The following is a 15,364-nucleotide window of genomic DNA, read 5'->3' on the forward strand; positions in this document are numbered from 1 at the left end:
GCATTGGAAAATATATCCCTCACTGCATCAGCTCCCGCACGAAGCGCGCAAACGGCACCACCTGACGCCCGACGTCCAGCTCTGCTGTCCGCGCACGCAGCAGCTGGTCAGCCAGCCCCTGTAGTAGTGCTTGGTCCAGAGTCATCCCGCAGCGGCGCGCGGCCCCGAAGTCCGCCTCACCCCCCGCATCACGGTATGGTCCCGCCGCTAGGAACGTAAAGTTTGGCAGATCTGGGATCACTATCAAGTTGCGTGAGACTGCATAGTAACCCCCCGCGATAAAGCAGCGCTTCTGGTGGTAGTAGATCCGCTGCAGGCTCTCGCAACGAAGGCAGATCACGGTGCCGCAGAAGAGGCATACCAGACTATACTTAAGTGCAGCGCACCCAGTGCAGGGCTGCAGCGCCTTCAGAAGCGTCGCGTGGCTGTCCGTGAACTGGAACGCCAGGCGCAGGCAGTTTGGCTGCGGCAAGTCCGCCTCCCGCACGCGTCGTAGCAGCGCCAAAAATGGTTCCGAAAGGGACGGTGTCACCGTGAGCTCCCGCTCCACTAAGCCACCCTCGTGCTGCTAGCCGAAGAAATCAGCTCTGGCAGCCGCTCCCAGCAGAGCCGTCCAGACGGCTGCACTTCCGCGGAAAGGCTTCTTAGACCGCGCGGTGCCGAAAAAGACCAAGAACCGGAACTCCGCCTGCTATGCGATCCACACGTCTGGGTTCTACGCTAGATTATCGAACAGGAGCTCGAAGTTCGCGTGCTCGCTCTCGAGGCTGACGAGTGCGCGATGGGTCATCACGTGCAGCAGGAAGCGCGCCATCAGCACCAATGAGGCAGCGCAGTTCACCGCCTGCGCGATTTCGCGGTTTTGTAGCACTGCCAGAAGTACACCGCTCATAGCCGTGTCTGCGAGTACATTGACACAGCGTAAGCCCTCAAACTGGAATATCTCACGAGGCGTGAAATGTGCGGCGTTACGTGCAGCTAGAGCCTCCCGCGTGAGCGCTAAATCGCCATCACCGAGCATATCCGCCAAGAACGCTACGCGGACCAGCGGGTCGTCAATGGGCTCAGCGCCGAACTGCTGGTAGCTCTGTAGGATCTGAGAGGTAGTGAATAACACCGTTTTCAAGTTTTGCAGTTCATCGTCGCAGAAGCGCACTGGGAGTGCAATCGGCGAGACGCGCCGGCAGACGCTACAGACGAGAGAATGCATAATGTGCTGCTTCTGGTTGCAAAATGCGTGCGCGAGGTGCCCGCAAGCATTGAGGTACAATGCGACGAAGTTCTGGCTGAGCGGGTAAAAATCTGTGCAGAGCGTGCTGTTCTTGAAGACCGATGCTGTGAGGTGCGAACCGGAGAGCCCGGAGAAGCCTGTCTGTGTTGGCCGCGTGTATTCCTTTTTTACAGTCCGGAGCGCCAAGTTGAGCGTCTTCTGGGGAAACTCGAAGAAAATGAAGTTCTGGGGAGTGACCTCGCTCCCTAAGAGCCGGTGTAGCGCTGATGTGGGTTGTAACAGTGCCAGCTGGCAGAGTGGCTCGACCTTGTCCTGCTCCTGACAGATCGTGCAGCCACCAAACTTTAATTATTCAGATTCTTAATTTTTACTTTGGTGCAATGGTTAGCTACATGACTAATTTAGCAAGAGCTCGCTGGTTCGACTCTGCTATTTGGTGGATTTTAGCGATTCAAGTCGGCTCTTTAGAGAGATTTTCGACTACACAATTTGCGTTTTAGCAGTTTCGGCTACTAACGATTGCGCGATCCTGGGAAGCTGCAGATGATGCAGCCGGTCCGCTAGACCCATATCTAAGCACGTTCGGCTCAGAATTAGAAGTGCATTGGAGCCAATTTTGGAAGCCATTTCCTGGTTTTAGAGCTTGTCCAACAGGTAGAACACGAGGGACTCGAATTCTGGTAATTTCAGAAAAGTCTGATACAGGCCAGAAAACTCGTGCATCTGTGCCATACAGGCCGGAAATTTGGTCTTTTCGAAACTCTGCGTCTCGTAGTAAAATCCAAGTTGTCCTGAGTCTGCGAAAAACGGATCGTAAAAGGAGAGGCCTTCAAGTAGTTCTGGTTTGATAGTGAACGTTATTGTCACGCTGTCGGTGGAGTACAGACGGAACACATGCTCAGCTTTTTGTTCGTTTGCAATTTTTCTCAACATTGATTTTAGGTAATCCGGGGAATAGTAGGGCTCTTCGTCAAATGCTGACGTTATTTAGCTGAAGGTGGGGTTATCATGGGCGATTAAAAATTAAATTAAATAGTTTTGAACATATGCGTCGATAGATGGAATATTAAGCGATTTAAAAGTAACAATATTGATAAATTTAACAAAGTCTATAAGCATTTTTATCTTTCTGGTCTCGTCTTCTTTGTTTTCATCAATAACTAACTTTTAATGGTCAAAGTCATAGAATCCGAACAAGTGTAAAGTTTAGTAAAACCATTAAACGGCAGTAGAATTATCATAAGAAAAATTTAGTATTAAAATCTATTAAGCTAATTAATACTGATGATACGCATCATAGAACATTGTTTTCTACTACTAATTAAAAATATATTCCAAGAAAAACTCAACCTTTTCACCCAACCTTCGGAAACCTTAAGATTAAAAAATTGACTTTGAAACTATTACATTGGTAGCAAAAATATTTAAAGTATTAAGCACCTCGGAAACTTCTAAATTCATAGCTTATATTTCGATTGATAATAATTCTGCTAATGGTAACTCATACCCCGTTATATCTTAATTATGATATGTGCTATATACATCTAAGATTTAAGCCAAAAATGCAGTTAATGAATTTTAGATTTGATGGTACGTTTCTTTTGTATTTTTATCAGCTTCATCAAATTTAGAATTATATTAATGCAAATAAAGTCGACTTAACTTTTAAAAATGATCTTTGCTATTTTAAAATCCAAACTGTTGACTTTTAGAATGAATGAATATTAACTAAACTAAATATTAAATCATTTGTTTAATAGACATTATATTTTTAGGATCATATGTAATTTCTTATATAACTTATGTAACTTTTTAGACTTGAGGAAGCAGCTCATTTTTTTAGTAAAACTACGAAAAAAACCATTAAAATTAAAACCATTAAAATTATTTTCGCTAATGATTAAATAAATAGAGCGACTAATAAATACCTTCATCATTTTATGGATCACGCAAAACAAACCTTGGTAATTAAAGATAAGCAAAAAAAGAAAACGATAATAATATATGGAAACATGTAAGCTTTCCATTTAAAATTTACTATATAAAATATGGTTATTTCTAACTATATTAGAATGTCTCTATTTTATTTAATTAATCCATTAAGATATGTTATTAATCCTTAACTGCAAACTAATATGAATCTATTGGTTATAAATTCCGTGTAATGATAAACATTATTTCTAATCGTTCGGTAATATTTTAACAAATTTAAGTATCTTATAAACTCAAAACTTCATAAGATAATTCTTTGTATATGTTACTAAAATCATAATTGGAATTTATTTTAGCTTCACAAAAAGAAAAATCATGAATAAATGAAATAATATTTGTAATTTCAAAAAATTATGAAACCTACAATTATTAGTTGCTAATATTTATACAGTTATGGCTTTAGGCAATTACATTACTCCAAACATCATCATATGGTTGCTTATTTAACATTTTTTACACTAGTAATAATTATTTAAAGCAAAATAGCTCTGATATTTTTTATCTATATAATTGCTAGCCACTAAATTCATTTACTAAAAAAAGTTAAAATTCATTTGTTATTAATTTTATATCATCCCTAAGATTATTAAATGCAAAAAACATTAAAATGAATGGGCCTTAGAACAAATTAAACTATTAAGTTAAAGAATTTTAGGTATAATCTATAGAGTTACAATAAAATAAACTATTAGCCAAATCTTACTATAAAAGTGTCTCAATCTTAGTATTTTAATCAAATTGTGAATATGTTATAATCTTAGCAAATACATTCCATATAACTTCAGATTTTGACGGTTACAAAATCTACAGTAAAAAACTTAAAATAATTGAAAGTGCACTTTTAGCAATTTATTATGTATCCTAGTCTTCGAATAATATAATATTAACTAAATACTATATAGAATACGTTAGGTAGAAAAGTTAAGAGGTCAACCTAATCATTTGATAGTTCTATTGCTCCTATTCTAAATATTCATTCATATCTTAGTGTTTATGTTATTTACAAAAACCAATTGGATTAATAGCTTCGATATACCCACAATCACACATTCCTTAACCATATGAGTATGTATAAAAATGATCTTAGTGAAAGTTTTCATCAAAACATTAACAACAATATGTAGAATTTCTATCATTAGAGCAAGTAAGACACTTAAACTACAAACCATGTATATGTTTACCGCATGTTGGAGTAGCAGCTGATTCATTAATTTACTCCAGTGACATGTTATAATATTTTGAAGACTATGGAAAAACTTACAATAAAAAATAACTCAGTAACTAGGTTTAATCAATAGGAATAGTTAATTATGATTATTATAAAGCGTTAATAACTGTTAAATCAGATAAACTAGAAAATGTATTTAATATAGAGGTCAAGCTCATTTAATAATAACAATTAATATTATTAAATATACTACTGCTTCACATAATAATTAAATGAATTTGGAAATTGAAAACCTAGTTTTATAGACTATAATCGACTAACAATAACAACTTAAAATATAACTACTCTAAGAATTAAATAGATTAACTTAAGAGAAAGTTACAATATAAAAGAGCAAAATTCGATGTAATACTAAATCAAAGGTCACACTAGACTTAAGCTAGAAATAGTTATTACTTATATAAGCTGAGAATTGCAGAAGGACTTTGAATTATAAATTATGTGAATGAGTTTAATATCTAGGTTTTCACTATCGTATTATTATATAGATTATATGATCTTTCCAAATTTTCCCCTTCAAATTTTAAAATGTCAGTACATGCTGATTATTAAACTATGAATCTTTTAGGCTAGGGTTCATTCGGAAAAGTCTATAAAGTACAATCTCGTCGTGATGGTAAAATCTATGCCATGAAAGAGATTAATTATTCCAAAATGAAAACGAAAGAAAAAGAACTGTTAGTTTCTGAAGTAAATCTCTTACGTAAGCTGGACCACTAGTCTATTGTAAAGTATGTAGATCGGTACTAGGACAAAAATCTCTCTACAATCTACATTGTCATGGAACTTTGTCAGGCGGGTGATCTTTCGAAGTTTATTAAGACTCGCAAAACCTAATAAAAATACATAGAAGAAGAGCTAGTGTGGACTATTTTCTTATAAGTGCTATAAGCCGTTGACTATTGCCACCATCCTCCACCAACTTCTCAATTAACCCAAAAGCTAATTAACCGTGATTTGAAACCCGCAAACGTCTTTTTAACAGATCAAAGAACCATAAAAGTCGGCGATTTTGGTCTCTGCAGAACCCTAGGTGACCAATCAATCGCTAAAACCAACGTAGGAACGCCCCTTTATATGGCGCCTGAACTCTTAGAAAACAAACCGTACAACGAAAAGGTTGACATCTGGTCTCTAGGCTGCATTTTGTATGAGATGTGCGCCTTATAACCTCCATATGTAGCAACCTCAATGGACTCTTTAAAGCTCAAAGTAGCACGCGGAATCCGCCCGTTCATTCCAGCTCACTATTCGAAAGAACTCAAGGAAACGATCGACGCAATGCTCCACAAGGACTTCAACAGAAGAGTCGGCACCAAAGACGTTCTGGCGATGCCTTGGATCCAGAAAATGGTCAACGCGATGGTCCCAAAACCGCAAGTTAATTAGGTCGAACAAGTCCCTCAGAAGACGGTAACAGCCCCTTTCAAACCCGCCTGGCAGAAGCCTTCCTATAACTACGTTTTCGGTTTCGACGGAATGAGCAAAAACAACGCAGTTTTGTGGGAGCAGCAGCTGAAGCTCAAAGAATCGGAACTTGAGAAATTCGAAAAAGTCATCGATGAGAAGGAAAAATATGCGAAGGAAAGATGCGCGCAGTTGGGCATTGGCTACGACTGGATTTGAGCATCTGCGAGTGAAAGTTGTCAAATGTTAGTTTTGGTGTATAATAATGAAGCAGAAAAGAAGGAGTGGAAAGCTAAATTTGCAGATTTTGGGAGGAATGAAAAATTGACCGGGTGGTTGAAAATGGATAAAAAGAGGTTATCAGTGCCTTTTGAAAGAGTCAGATGGGGGAAAATAGGTAGTTAAATTTCGAAATTTCGGTTTGATTTGTAATAATTATAAAACGAGCTAAATTTACTTTGGAAAAATTACTGCTAATAGCACCTGGAAATGAAGAAGCAAATAATTTTTTAACTGGTTTCTATTAAATAAAATTTGCTATTTTACTTGATAGGTTAGACTGATTTCAAGTACAAAATACGCTGAAAATGAACTGTTTGCAATGAGACTTTTGATGAGGTTCTGAAATTATATTAGGTGCTAAGAATGTGAGGTAAAAGATTATAGAAACTGGCGATTTATCTTATTTTGCATATTAACATACATTCAGTTTAATATATGGCTAGTAAGTTTATTACAGTTTTGTTGATCCGGAAAATGAAAAAGAACGTAAAGAGATAATTTAATTCGTATCTGATGAAATTAACTACTAGGTATTAAAAATAAAAATATATATTCTACATATAGAATGAATACAGTTAAATTAATTTATACAATTTTAATATTATAATTCAGGTAATTAACTTCAACAATTTAAATTATGTTTCTCTAAATATATAACGTATTCATTGTTAATATTAATAACGGGTACCTTTGGATATTTAGCATAGTATTTTTAGATATAGATTTATTTCTCTTACTTATAATTAGCACTATATATAACCTATTTATACCTAAAATTAAATATCATTAATGTAGAAGGTACGACCATGTTAACTGGAACCATTTTTGCCAAAGTGCATTAGCAAGCCACGTTTTAATTTTTCATCTAAAATATCTGATGTTAAGAAACCAATTAATACATAGCGCTATAAGAAGTGTATTAGATGCCCGTCGATATTTGATGATTTAGAACAAGTAAAGCTGATATTATCATAAAGAGCAAAACCTTCGTTAAATCAAAGAACCGAATTACTGATAGACTGATTTCCTCACTCAAAGCAATCGGCAAGGTCCGGATTACAGAAATTCAGCACCTGGCCCCTGAACGAGAAAGCAACTCCAGATGGAGGCAAAACCTCTAACCCCTCTTCAAGATTTTAAGCACTGGCAATCTCGCGCTACTTCTCTGTTTTCATTTTTTCCTTCAGAAGTTGCTCAAACGTAAGCGACGTATCAACCTTCTAAACAGGTTTTTGCGGCCTCTCGACCTTCTAAACGCCCCATCCTGAGGCAGCTTATGCGATCTCAGGAGCGTTCGCTGAAATGACTGGTTTCTCAGCCATTTTTTCCACTAACTTCTCAATCTCATTTTCCACAACGTCAACGGGCTTGGACTCGTAGTGCCTTTCGGGGGTTATCTGCTTCGAAAAATCACTGAAAATCGCGTTCTTGTCTTTGACGATGGGAACCACAATTTAGAGCACCTACGCATCCTTGAACTTCGGGTTTTTGACCATTTTGGCCACCACCTGCTTGGCATTCATCGCCTGCGCGATGTCCTTCTGCAGCACGCGATCCCCGACGGTGACCTTGATGAAGCGCTCCTGGACCTCCAGCTTAACGCTTTTGGGATCAATTTCAGCCGGAATTCCGACCTCCAACTTGACCTTATCGGCGCCCCTGATTTCCTGAATGTTGACCCGCTCGTCCTGCATGTAGTCCGCGTAATCCGTATTCTGCACGTAGCTGAGCACGCTCTCGAGCTCCTCACCCGCTCCGAAATCCCGCTTCATCTGCTCGACCTCGGCGACCAAATGGTCGAGTTTCGAGAAGTCCTCCGCCGGGCCCTTCTGCGCAATGCTTTCGTACACGCTCTCGAGCCCCCTGGCCCTCTGGAGCAGCAGCTGCTCCTCGGTACGCTCCCGCTCGGCGCGCTCCAAAGCTGCCTTCGTGCCCTTCTGCGTCTTCCGGAGGGCCACTTTGCCGCTGGCGGTTTTGGGCGTTTTGTCTGCGAATTTTACCGGTTTCGGGGGGTTCTGGACCTCCTCGACCACCTGCTGCGCCGCCGCCATCGCCTCCGCCTCAGAGAGCTGCTTTTCGAAGTCCTTCCGCGAGGTTTCGCTCTGCATTTCCTTCGCGAATTCCGCGAAAATCTCCTGGAACTCGGGCTTCTCGAAGGCCTTCTCGAAGCGGGAGGCCTCGTCGGGGGTGAGCTTCTGCTTCATCGCCGAGTCCGACATCGACTGGCTGAAGAGCTGGGAAAATTCGGCTGGGTTGAACATATTGCGAATGTGGAAGGGAAAATATAATACTTCTTTTCACTATATAATAATGCTAAAAATCGAAATTGGAATTAGATTTTACGTTTTCCACTGGAAGTCCAGATTGACCGTTCGCAGTGCGTATGCGAATTCGCGCGAAGTTGCTGCAGGGCGGCACATGCCAAGGCGTTACTGGCTGCAATTCGCAGTTTTCAGCCGATGCGCTGGACGCGCGAAATGAAGATTCCTTCCGGCAGCAGCGGGCTCTCATGCCCAGTCTGCGTCACTGCATCTGCCCGCATTAGCGTTTTCCCACTCCTTTTTAGCGCACTGGCGCACGCCGTTATATCACATAGCAGACAGCCCAGAACCAGCGCCTCCTGCACTTTTTAGCAGTGCCGCGCGTTGATGTACGCGAAGAATACTGTGCTAAGGCCCACGAGCGCCGCGCGCTCGCCAGGGACCACTTTCAGTCTTCTCGCGACGAGCGGTTTTTCCTGCAGAATTCGCGTCCCCAAAATGCAGCTGATTTGGCCGTAAAGGGAGATTTTTCGCAGGTTTAGCGCGGTCGTGAGCAGCGCTAGAAGGCAAATGGCGCTTGCGAGCATTCCCTGGGCTCGCAGGCAAGTAAAAACGTTTGTTGGCCACTCCGAATCTGGAGAAGATTTTAACTATATAGGGATATATAAGCAGGTGTAGAATCACTCAAGTAAAAAGAAAATGAAAGCCCAAGTAGTGCGTGCCACACGCGACACAATGACGCCAGATGCGGAGTCCTCCGCCTACCTGGAGTCTACTGGACGCTTTCTACCGCTAGAGACCACTTTCTCGCTCATATTGAGAGTACGGAGCCAGATGCAGATGCTGCGGAGCTTAGAAGACCGCGTTGGAAAGGTTGAGCAGTAGGCGGCTGCGGTGGCTGATACTTGCCGTATCCTGAACCAAAACAACCTTGAGCTCTATTTCGCGCTCGAGGAGTGAGTTGCCTTTTCAAATCCTTTAAATATAGCATAGCTGAAAGATAATTCTATAATAAATTAAATCATCAGTATATGGAGCTTATCAAGCCATCATTTCTACAGGAGTTGATTCCTTAGTGCCATTCTTCTTTTAAAGGAATAACTTGATTTCTCTGTAGGCTACTAACCCAACCATAAAACATCCGATTGCTATAACTAAAATCAGCATATAGCCGCCCCCAATCGCCCCAAATTACTTATCCATGCCAAAATCTGAAGTAATGATGCTACCAGTACCTGCTAGCAGACGAGCTGCGATTTCTGTCTAAATTGTCCAGGATACTAAGCGAATGCTGGGCTGATACTTTGCAAATAGAGGTGCTGTAAAAGTGATGGTTGATATGAAGTTAGCCTTTTTGTTTAGCAGACCAGCAGCGTGAATTGTTACGCTATCCATACTACCAAATACTTTTTCCGCCTCAGCAAGATTACCTTGCGTATCTACACGGACTGTAAAATTAGTGTTAGTATTTGCATCCACTAGTTACTTTATGGCAGCCATAACGGCGGTTGGGTCACTTTTATCCTTAACATCCAGCATAGCAATAGATCCAGTGCCATTTACCATTTTACAGTGAGTTTTGATAGCCTTAATTCCATCTTCTGCAGAAGTAAGGTTTAAAGCCTCTAAGGCAGCATCATGACCATTTGTGTACTAACGATAGGGATCAATTTTAACCCAAAGCTTTCCGACATTAATTTTCATTAAAGTAGCCTAATCTTCATCTATCATGTTCTTACCGATAAATTTAGCATCGTGACTATAATGGTCAATCTGCTTATCGTGCGCTAGAATGAGTTTTTTGTCGCTAGTCAAACGGATGTCCAGCTCAACCGCATACGGTTTAGACGACTTACACGTTTTTTCGATTGTGTAAGCCGTACCTTCTGGACCGTTTTCAGGCCCTGAACGATGCGCGATAAATAACCCTGATGATAGTTTCATACTGAAGGAAGACGCATCATAGAAGATCGAATTTCCGTATAAGAAGAATATCGCAGTGCACAAAACAAACCATCCTATACGCCCTACACACTTCCCAGTGCTAGAGGTGCGATAAAGTAGCATGAAGCGCAAAAACACAGCAAAAGGGGCCAACAGCAGAGTAATGCTGAGCAACGGGTAGATATTGTACCCTTATGCCATTCCTTGCAGAAACAATGTAACTGCTAGCATCAAACCAACCATGACCCACTGTACTATAATACGGGTCTTCGCAGCTTTTACTAGTATCGATACGACAATTAGAACGATCAAGAATGCGATAACGAAGCTCATTGCGAAAGCGCAAATCGATGGAAAACTGATCTAGAATTTAAACCGGAAATCGCAGTCAATCTGCTCTTGATTGAAGATTAGCGTCAAAATATCAATGTAGCACAGTGTTCCAGCGACCCAATATGGCGATGCTGCTATGTACATTTTCAAAGATAAAGATACATGCTAAATATGTATGATAACTAACAATATTTGTAAGTAGTGTTTTAGATATGACTAGTTTTAGAATATAAAATACTTAGTATTCGTTGAAAAATTTGTAAATATTAAATAATATTAAATATTTTTATGTTTTAAGTAAATATATTTTTATTAAGACAATATTGTGGATAAATGGCTGAAAAACTGGAATTACTTAGTTTCGCTTCGTAAGTAAAAAATAGATTATATTCTGGTTTTGTGTAATAAATTACATTAAATACGATACTAAATGAACAATGATGTGTTGTAAAAAGTGAAGTATAGTTATTTATGAGTTTCTTTTGGCAGAAAATAGAATTTTATAAAAAAAATTAAATTTGAGTGCAAATAGTAGATAAAAATTATTAAGTTGAAGATTAGATCGTTAAAATAAATTTATATTAACAATTATGCATTGTTAATTTTTATATAATAAAAATGTTTAAATCTTTAGCAAAACTCCATATGTAGAATACTATCATTGAAAAAAATATTTCATACTTATATCTGGTGATTTTCTATTAAAAATTATTTGATCTGTAATAAATAACATATAATATTGAATGTTACTCTGTTAATTGCTTTAAATAGCATAAGATCTCAGTTCCTGAACTAATATTTTGTAAGGATACACTAATAGTTATCCTAGAAGAAATAAGTTTTTCACTGATGTTAGATTTAAAGCTGAGTATATATCAACAATGTTTTATAAATTTGTATAAACTTAAAAACATCTATATAATTTTACTATTCTATATAAGTTCAGTATTAGAAATTTTCCTAATCTTTTTTTAGAAATACTTTATAATAAATTGAAATTACAACATAGTTTTAATCTATATAATACTTAACTACTACTATATCGTATAATATTAAATATGCCACTTCATTATTTATAGTTTCTTTTAGCTATCATCTATTGTTAGAAATATTCTTCCTAAAAATGAACTCATAATAGAAGCTCCGCTTTTCCCTCTGCATGGTGCAGTATTTCGGACCCGACGGCCGTGCCGCGATCCGGGCGGTGCAAGCGATGAGCATGGCCCAGAAACGCGACCTGTTCCACCTAGCGAGCACCGCGGCGGACTGCAGCAGCCGGCAGGCCGTGGACTACTTCCACAACACCTGGTCCCGCCAGTTCTTCCAGTCCCCGGAGCCCTTCCGCAACGAGGTGCGCGAGCTGTGGCAGGCGTTCTCTGCGGACCCCGAGTAGCGCTACGGCGAAGTGTATGAAATCATGCAGGAGCGGCATGGCGGAATCTTCCACCGACAGGCGCTGCGGCAGCTCGTGCTCAAGGAGTACGGCCGGCCGCCCAAGTTCACGCAGACCGACCTCGACGCTCTTTGCTGCTTGCTGGGGTCTACAGTTTATCCAACTGAGTTTGTTTGATTTTCACAAAAAAGCAACACCACAATTATTTTATTTATATGATATAATTCGTCATTTGCGCTCCCTAGCTAAGAGCCCCTTAAAATTCGATAAACTACCCAGACGCAGCCTGGAATCCTGCGAAATAACCCTCATACCCAACATCCTAACTCCTCACCCCCCTTAACCCACCACTACAACCCATCCTGACTCCTCACCCAAAACAAACTTCCAACATATTCTAAACTCACCAACTCACCCCCACCCTCAATTGTCCACAAACCCCCAAATTCAATTCAATTCAATTCAATGCAATTCACCCCAAATTCCCCCAAATTAACTAACTAACTCTCAATTAACTAACTAACTAACTAACTAACTAACTAACTAACTAACTAACTAACTAACTAACTAACTAACTAACTAACTAACTAACTAAACTAACTAACTAACTAACTAACTAACTAACTAACTAACTAACTAACTAACTAACTAAACTAACTAACTAACTAACTAACTAACTAACTAACTAACTAAACTAACTAACTAACTAACTAACTAACTAACTAACTAACTAACTAACTAACTAACTAAACTAACTAACTAACTAACTAACTAACTAACTAACTAACTAACTAACTAACTAACTAACTAACTAACTAACTAACTAACTAACTAACTAACTAACTAACTAACTAACTAACTAACTAACTAACTAACTAACTAACTAAACTAACTAACTAACTAACTAACTAACTAACTAACTAACTAACTAACTAACTAACTAAACTAACTAACTAACTAACTAACTAACTAACTAACTAACTAACTAACTAACTAACTAACTAACTAACTAACTAACTAACTAAACTAACTAACTAACTAACTAACTAACTAACTAACTAACTAACTAACTAACTAACTAACTAACTAACTAACTAACTAACTAACTAACTAACTAACTAACTAACTAACTAACTAACTAACTAAACTAACTAACTAACTAACTAACTAACTAACTAACTAACTAACTAACTAACTAACTAACTAACTAACTAACTAACTAACTAACTAACTAACTAACTAACTAACTAACTAACTAAACTAACTAACTAACTAACTAACTAACTAACTAACTAACTAACTAACTAACTAACTAACTAACTAACTAACTAAACTAACTAACTAACTAACTAACTAACTAACTAACTAACTAAACTAACTAACTAACTAACTAACTAACTAACTAACTAACTAACTAACTAACTAACTAAACTAACTAACTAACTAACTAACTAACTAACTAACTAACTAACTAACTAACTAACTAACTAACTAACTAACTAACTAACTAACTAACTAACTAACTAACTAACTAACTAACTAACTAACTAACTAACTAACTAACTAACTAACTAACTAACTAACTAACTAACTAACTAACTAACTAACTAACTAACTAACTAACTAACTAACTAACTAACTAACTAACTAACTAACTAACTAACTAACTAACTAACTAACTAACTAACTAACTAACTAACTAACTAACTAACTAACTAACTAACTAACTAACTAACTAACTAACTAACTCCCAATTAATTAACTCCCAACTACCTCTCAATTAACTAACTACCTCCCCAACTACCTCCCAATTAACTACCTACCTCCCCAACTCCCCAAATCACCTCCCAATCACTCCCCCAACTTCCCCCCTCACTCATAAACCTGACACTGCCCGACGCCCAAAACGCTCTCAACAGGGCAAATCCACTCCCTGCAACGCGCCACCGCCCCGCTATCCGCCGCGCGCCCGTTAATGAAGAAAACCTGACGCAGCAAAAGCCGCAAAACGCCCAAAACGCTCTCCGCAGGCGCCGAAACGCTCTAAATCGCCTCCTTCTTCCGGCCCTCGAAAATCTGCTTGTCGAACGACGCGCAGGCCGGAAAACGCTCCTGGAACTGGTTCGTGCCCACCGCGTTCGCCACCTCGTCCGTCCGCGCGAAGAACTCGCCCAGAACGAGCGCCCGCGCGACCTTCAAATCGACCGCCGCGGGAACGTCGCATTCGAGCGCCACGAGGTTCCGGAACGGCGCCAGCGCGCGGAACTGCGGCAGCGGCAGCGCGTTTCCAGCGACGTTCAGGCGCTGCAAATTCGGCGTTTCGATCGGCGAAATTTTGAGGGTCTGGAGCCGATTTCCCGCGAGATTTCCGGATCGGAGGAGCGGAAATCTGGCCAGAAACGCGGCGCATTCGAGCCGATTCCCTTCCGCGGAAAGGCTCGTGAGCTTCGGGAGCAGCCCGCCGCCGATGTGCGCCAGGCGGTTGAAATCCAGCACCGCAGAGCGCAGGAATGCGCCGTTTAGGTGAATGCGTTCGAGGGAACAGGAAACGATTTTCAGCGTTTATAAGTAGGGGCAAAATTTGAGTGAAATTTAGGAGTGGAAAATTGAATTGTAAATGGAAAGTTTGGTGAGGGAGAGCGAAGTATGCGTTAAAAGGTCGAAATTGAGGTCGAACGAGCAGTTTGAGAACTTTAGCGAGAGGAGCGTTTTTGATGTCAGTAGGGTGGCAAGCAGCTGGGCGGTTACCGTCACATTCGCGAGCTCCAGGTTTGGCGATTGGAACTCCGTCTGGGAGTCCACGAATTCCGTGGCGGGGACGAGCAGTAAAGATGGGTTTAGCACAGTTGACATTTTTGCGGAAGCGGAAGGTAACGCGGATATTAGTATATAATAATTATATAATACGAAAATCAAAAATTTGGAAAAAGGATAATATTTAATTATTATATAGTTATAAGAAGATTAAAAAAATTTGTGTTAGTATAGATGCTAAAGAGAATCAGTTACTGAATTCGTCACTCCCAGTCAATACTGGTGCATTACACGGTTCTATCAAGCTTGGCCCAGAGCGTCATAACGCCCTTTTTGTCCCCAGCCTAAATTATAAATTTGTAGTTTATGCCAGCTACCACCTACTGCTTAATTTCGACTATTTATACCTATCCAAACTCTTTGGAGTGCTCCTGGAATGCTTTCTAAACTGGTTCTGGAAGATCTGCGAAAGCTGTTGAAGAAAATCCACCACAAATCATTTAAATGGAATGGTACTATTATTATATAGTAGTATTAAT

At 39.7% G+C, this 15,364-nt stretch overlaps 9 protein-coding genes across 9 annotated transcripts; 3 read left to right on the forward strand and 6 right to left on the reverse strand. All coding sequences in view use genetic code 6, as the record gives it.

Moving 5' to 3' along the window:
* Positions 1-19: 19 nt before the first annotated feature.
* Positions 20-4,609, reverse strand: SS50377_22872 (E3 ubiquitin-protein ligase; the record flags this gene model as incomplete). Its single annotated transcript, XM_067906750.1, has 1 exon — positions 20-4,609. The coding sequence occupies one exon, from the start codon at positions 4,607-4,609 to the stop codon at positions 20-22; it is 4,590 nt and encodes a 1,529-aa protein (XP_067766018.1).
* A 370-nt stretch (positions 4,610-4,979) lies between these two features.
* SS50377_22873 (Kinase, NEK) lies at positions 4,980-6,077 on the forward strand (the record flags this gene model as incomplete). The annotated part of the gene is made up of 1 exon (XM_067906751.1): positions 4,980-6,077. The coding sequence occupies one exon, from the start codon at positions 4,980-4,982 to the stop codon at positions 6,075-6,077; it is 1,098 nt and encodes a 365-aa protein (XP_067766019.1).
* Positions 6,078-7,168: 1,091 nt separating this feature from the next.
* On the reverse strand, positions 7,169-8,401 carry SS50377_22874 (uncharacterized protein; the record flags this gene model as incomplete). Its single annotated transcript, XM_067906752.1, has 1 exon — positions 7,169-8,401. The coding sequence occupies one exon, from the start codon at positions 8,399-8,401 to the stop codon at positions 7,169-7,171; it is 1,233 nt and encodes a 410-aa protein (XP_067766020.1).
* Positions 8,402-8,592: 191 nt separating this feature from the next.
* On the reverse strand, positions 8,593-8,988 carry SS50377_22875 (uncharacterized protein; the record flags this gene model as incomplete). The annotated part of the gene is made up of 1 exon (XM_067906753.1): positions 8,593-8,988. The coding sequence occupies one exon, from the start codon at positions 8,986-8,988 to the stop codon at positions 8,593-8,595; it is 396 nt and encodes a 131-aa protein (XP_067766021.1).
* Positions 8,989-9,100: 112 nt separating this feature from the next.
* SS50377_22876 (uncharacterized protein) lies at positions 9,101-9,361 on the forward strand (the record flags this gene model as incomplete). Its single annotated transcript, XM_067906754.1, has 1 exon — positions 9,101-9,361. One exon carries the CDS (start codon positions 9,101-9,103, stop codon positions 9,359-9,361), a length of 261 nt encoding a protein of 86 aa, XP_067766022.1.
* An 81-nt stretch (positions 9,362-9,442) lies between these two features.
* Positions 9,443-10,822, reverse strand: SS50377_22877 (Glycerophosphoryl diester phosphodiesterase family protein; the record flags this gene model as incomplete). The annotated part of the gene is made up of 1 exon (XM_067906755.1): positions 9,443-10,822. The coding sequence occupies one exon, from the start codon at positions 10,820-10,822 to the stop codon at positions 9,443-9,445; it is 1,380 nt and encodes a 459-aa protein (XP_067766023.1).
* Positions 10,823-11,801: 979 nt separating this feature from the next.
* On the forward strand, positions 11,802-12,248 carry SS50377_22878 (uncharacterized protein; the record flags this gene model as incomplete). Its single annotated transcript, XM_067906756.1, has 1 exon — positions 11,802-12,248. One exon carries the CDS (start codon positions 11,802-11,804, stop codon positions 12,246-12,248), a length of 447 nt encoding a protein of 148 aa, XP_067766024.1.
* Positions 12,249-13,943: 1,695 nt separating this feature from the next.
* SS50377_22879 (Leucine-rich repeat protein) lies at positions 13,944-14,924 on the reverse strand (the record flags this gene model as incomplete). Its single annotated transcript, XM_067906757.1, has 1 exon — positions 13,944-14,924. One exon carries the CDS (start codon positions 14,922-14,924, stop codon positions 13,944-13,946), a length of 981 nt encoding a protein of 326 aa, XP_067766025.1.
* Positions 14,925-15,088: 164 nt separating this feature from the next.
* On the reverse strand, positions 15,089-15,325 carry SS50377_22880 (Cystatin domain-containing protein; the record flags this gene model as incomplete). Its single annotated transcript, XM_067906758.1, has 1 exon — positions 15,089-15,325. The coding sequence occupies one exon, from the start codon at positions 15,323-15,325 to the stop codon at positions 15,089-15,091; it is 237 nt and encodes a 78-aa protein (XP_067766026.1).
* Positions 15,326-15,364: the final 39 nt, after the last annotated feature.

This window comes from Spironucleus salmonicida, chromosome 3 (assembly GCF_000497125.1).
Source record: "Spironucleus salmonicida strain ATCC 50377 chromosome 3, whole genome shotgun sequence".
NCBI lineage: Eukaryota > Fornicata > Diplomonadida > Hexamitidae > Spironucleus > Spironucleus salmonicida.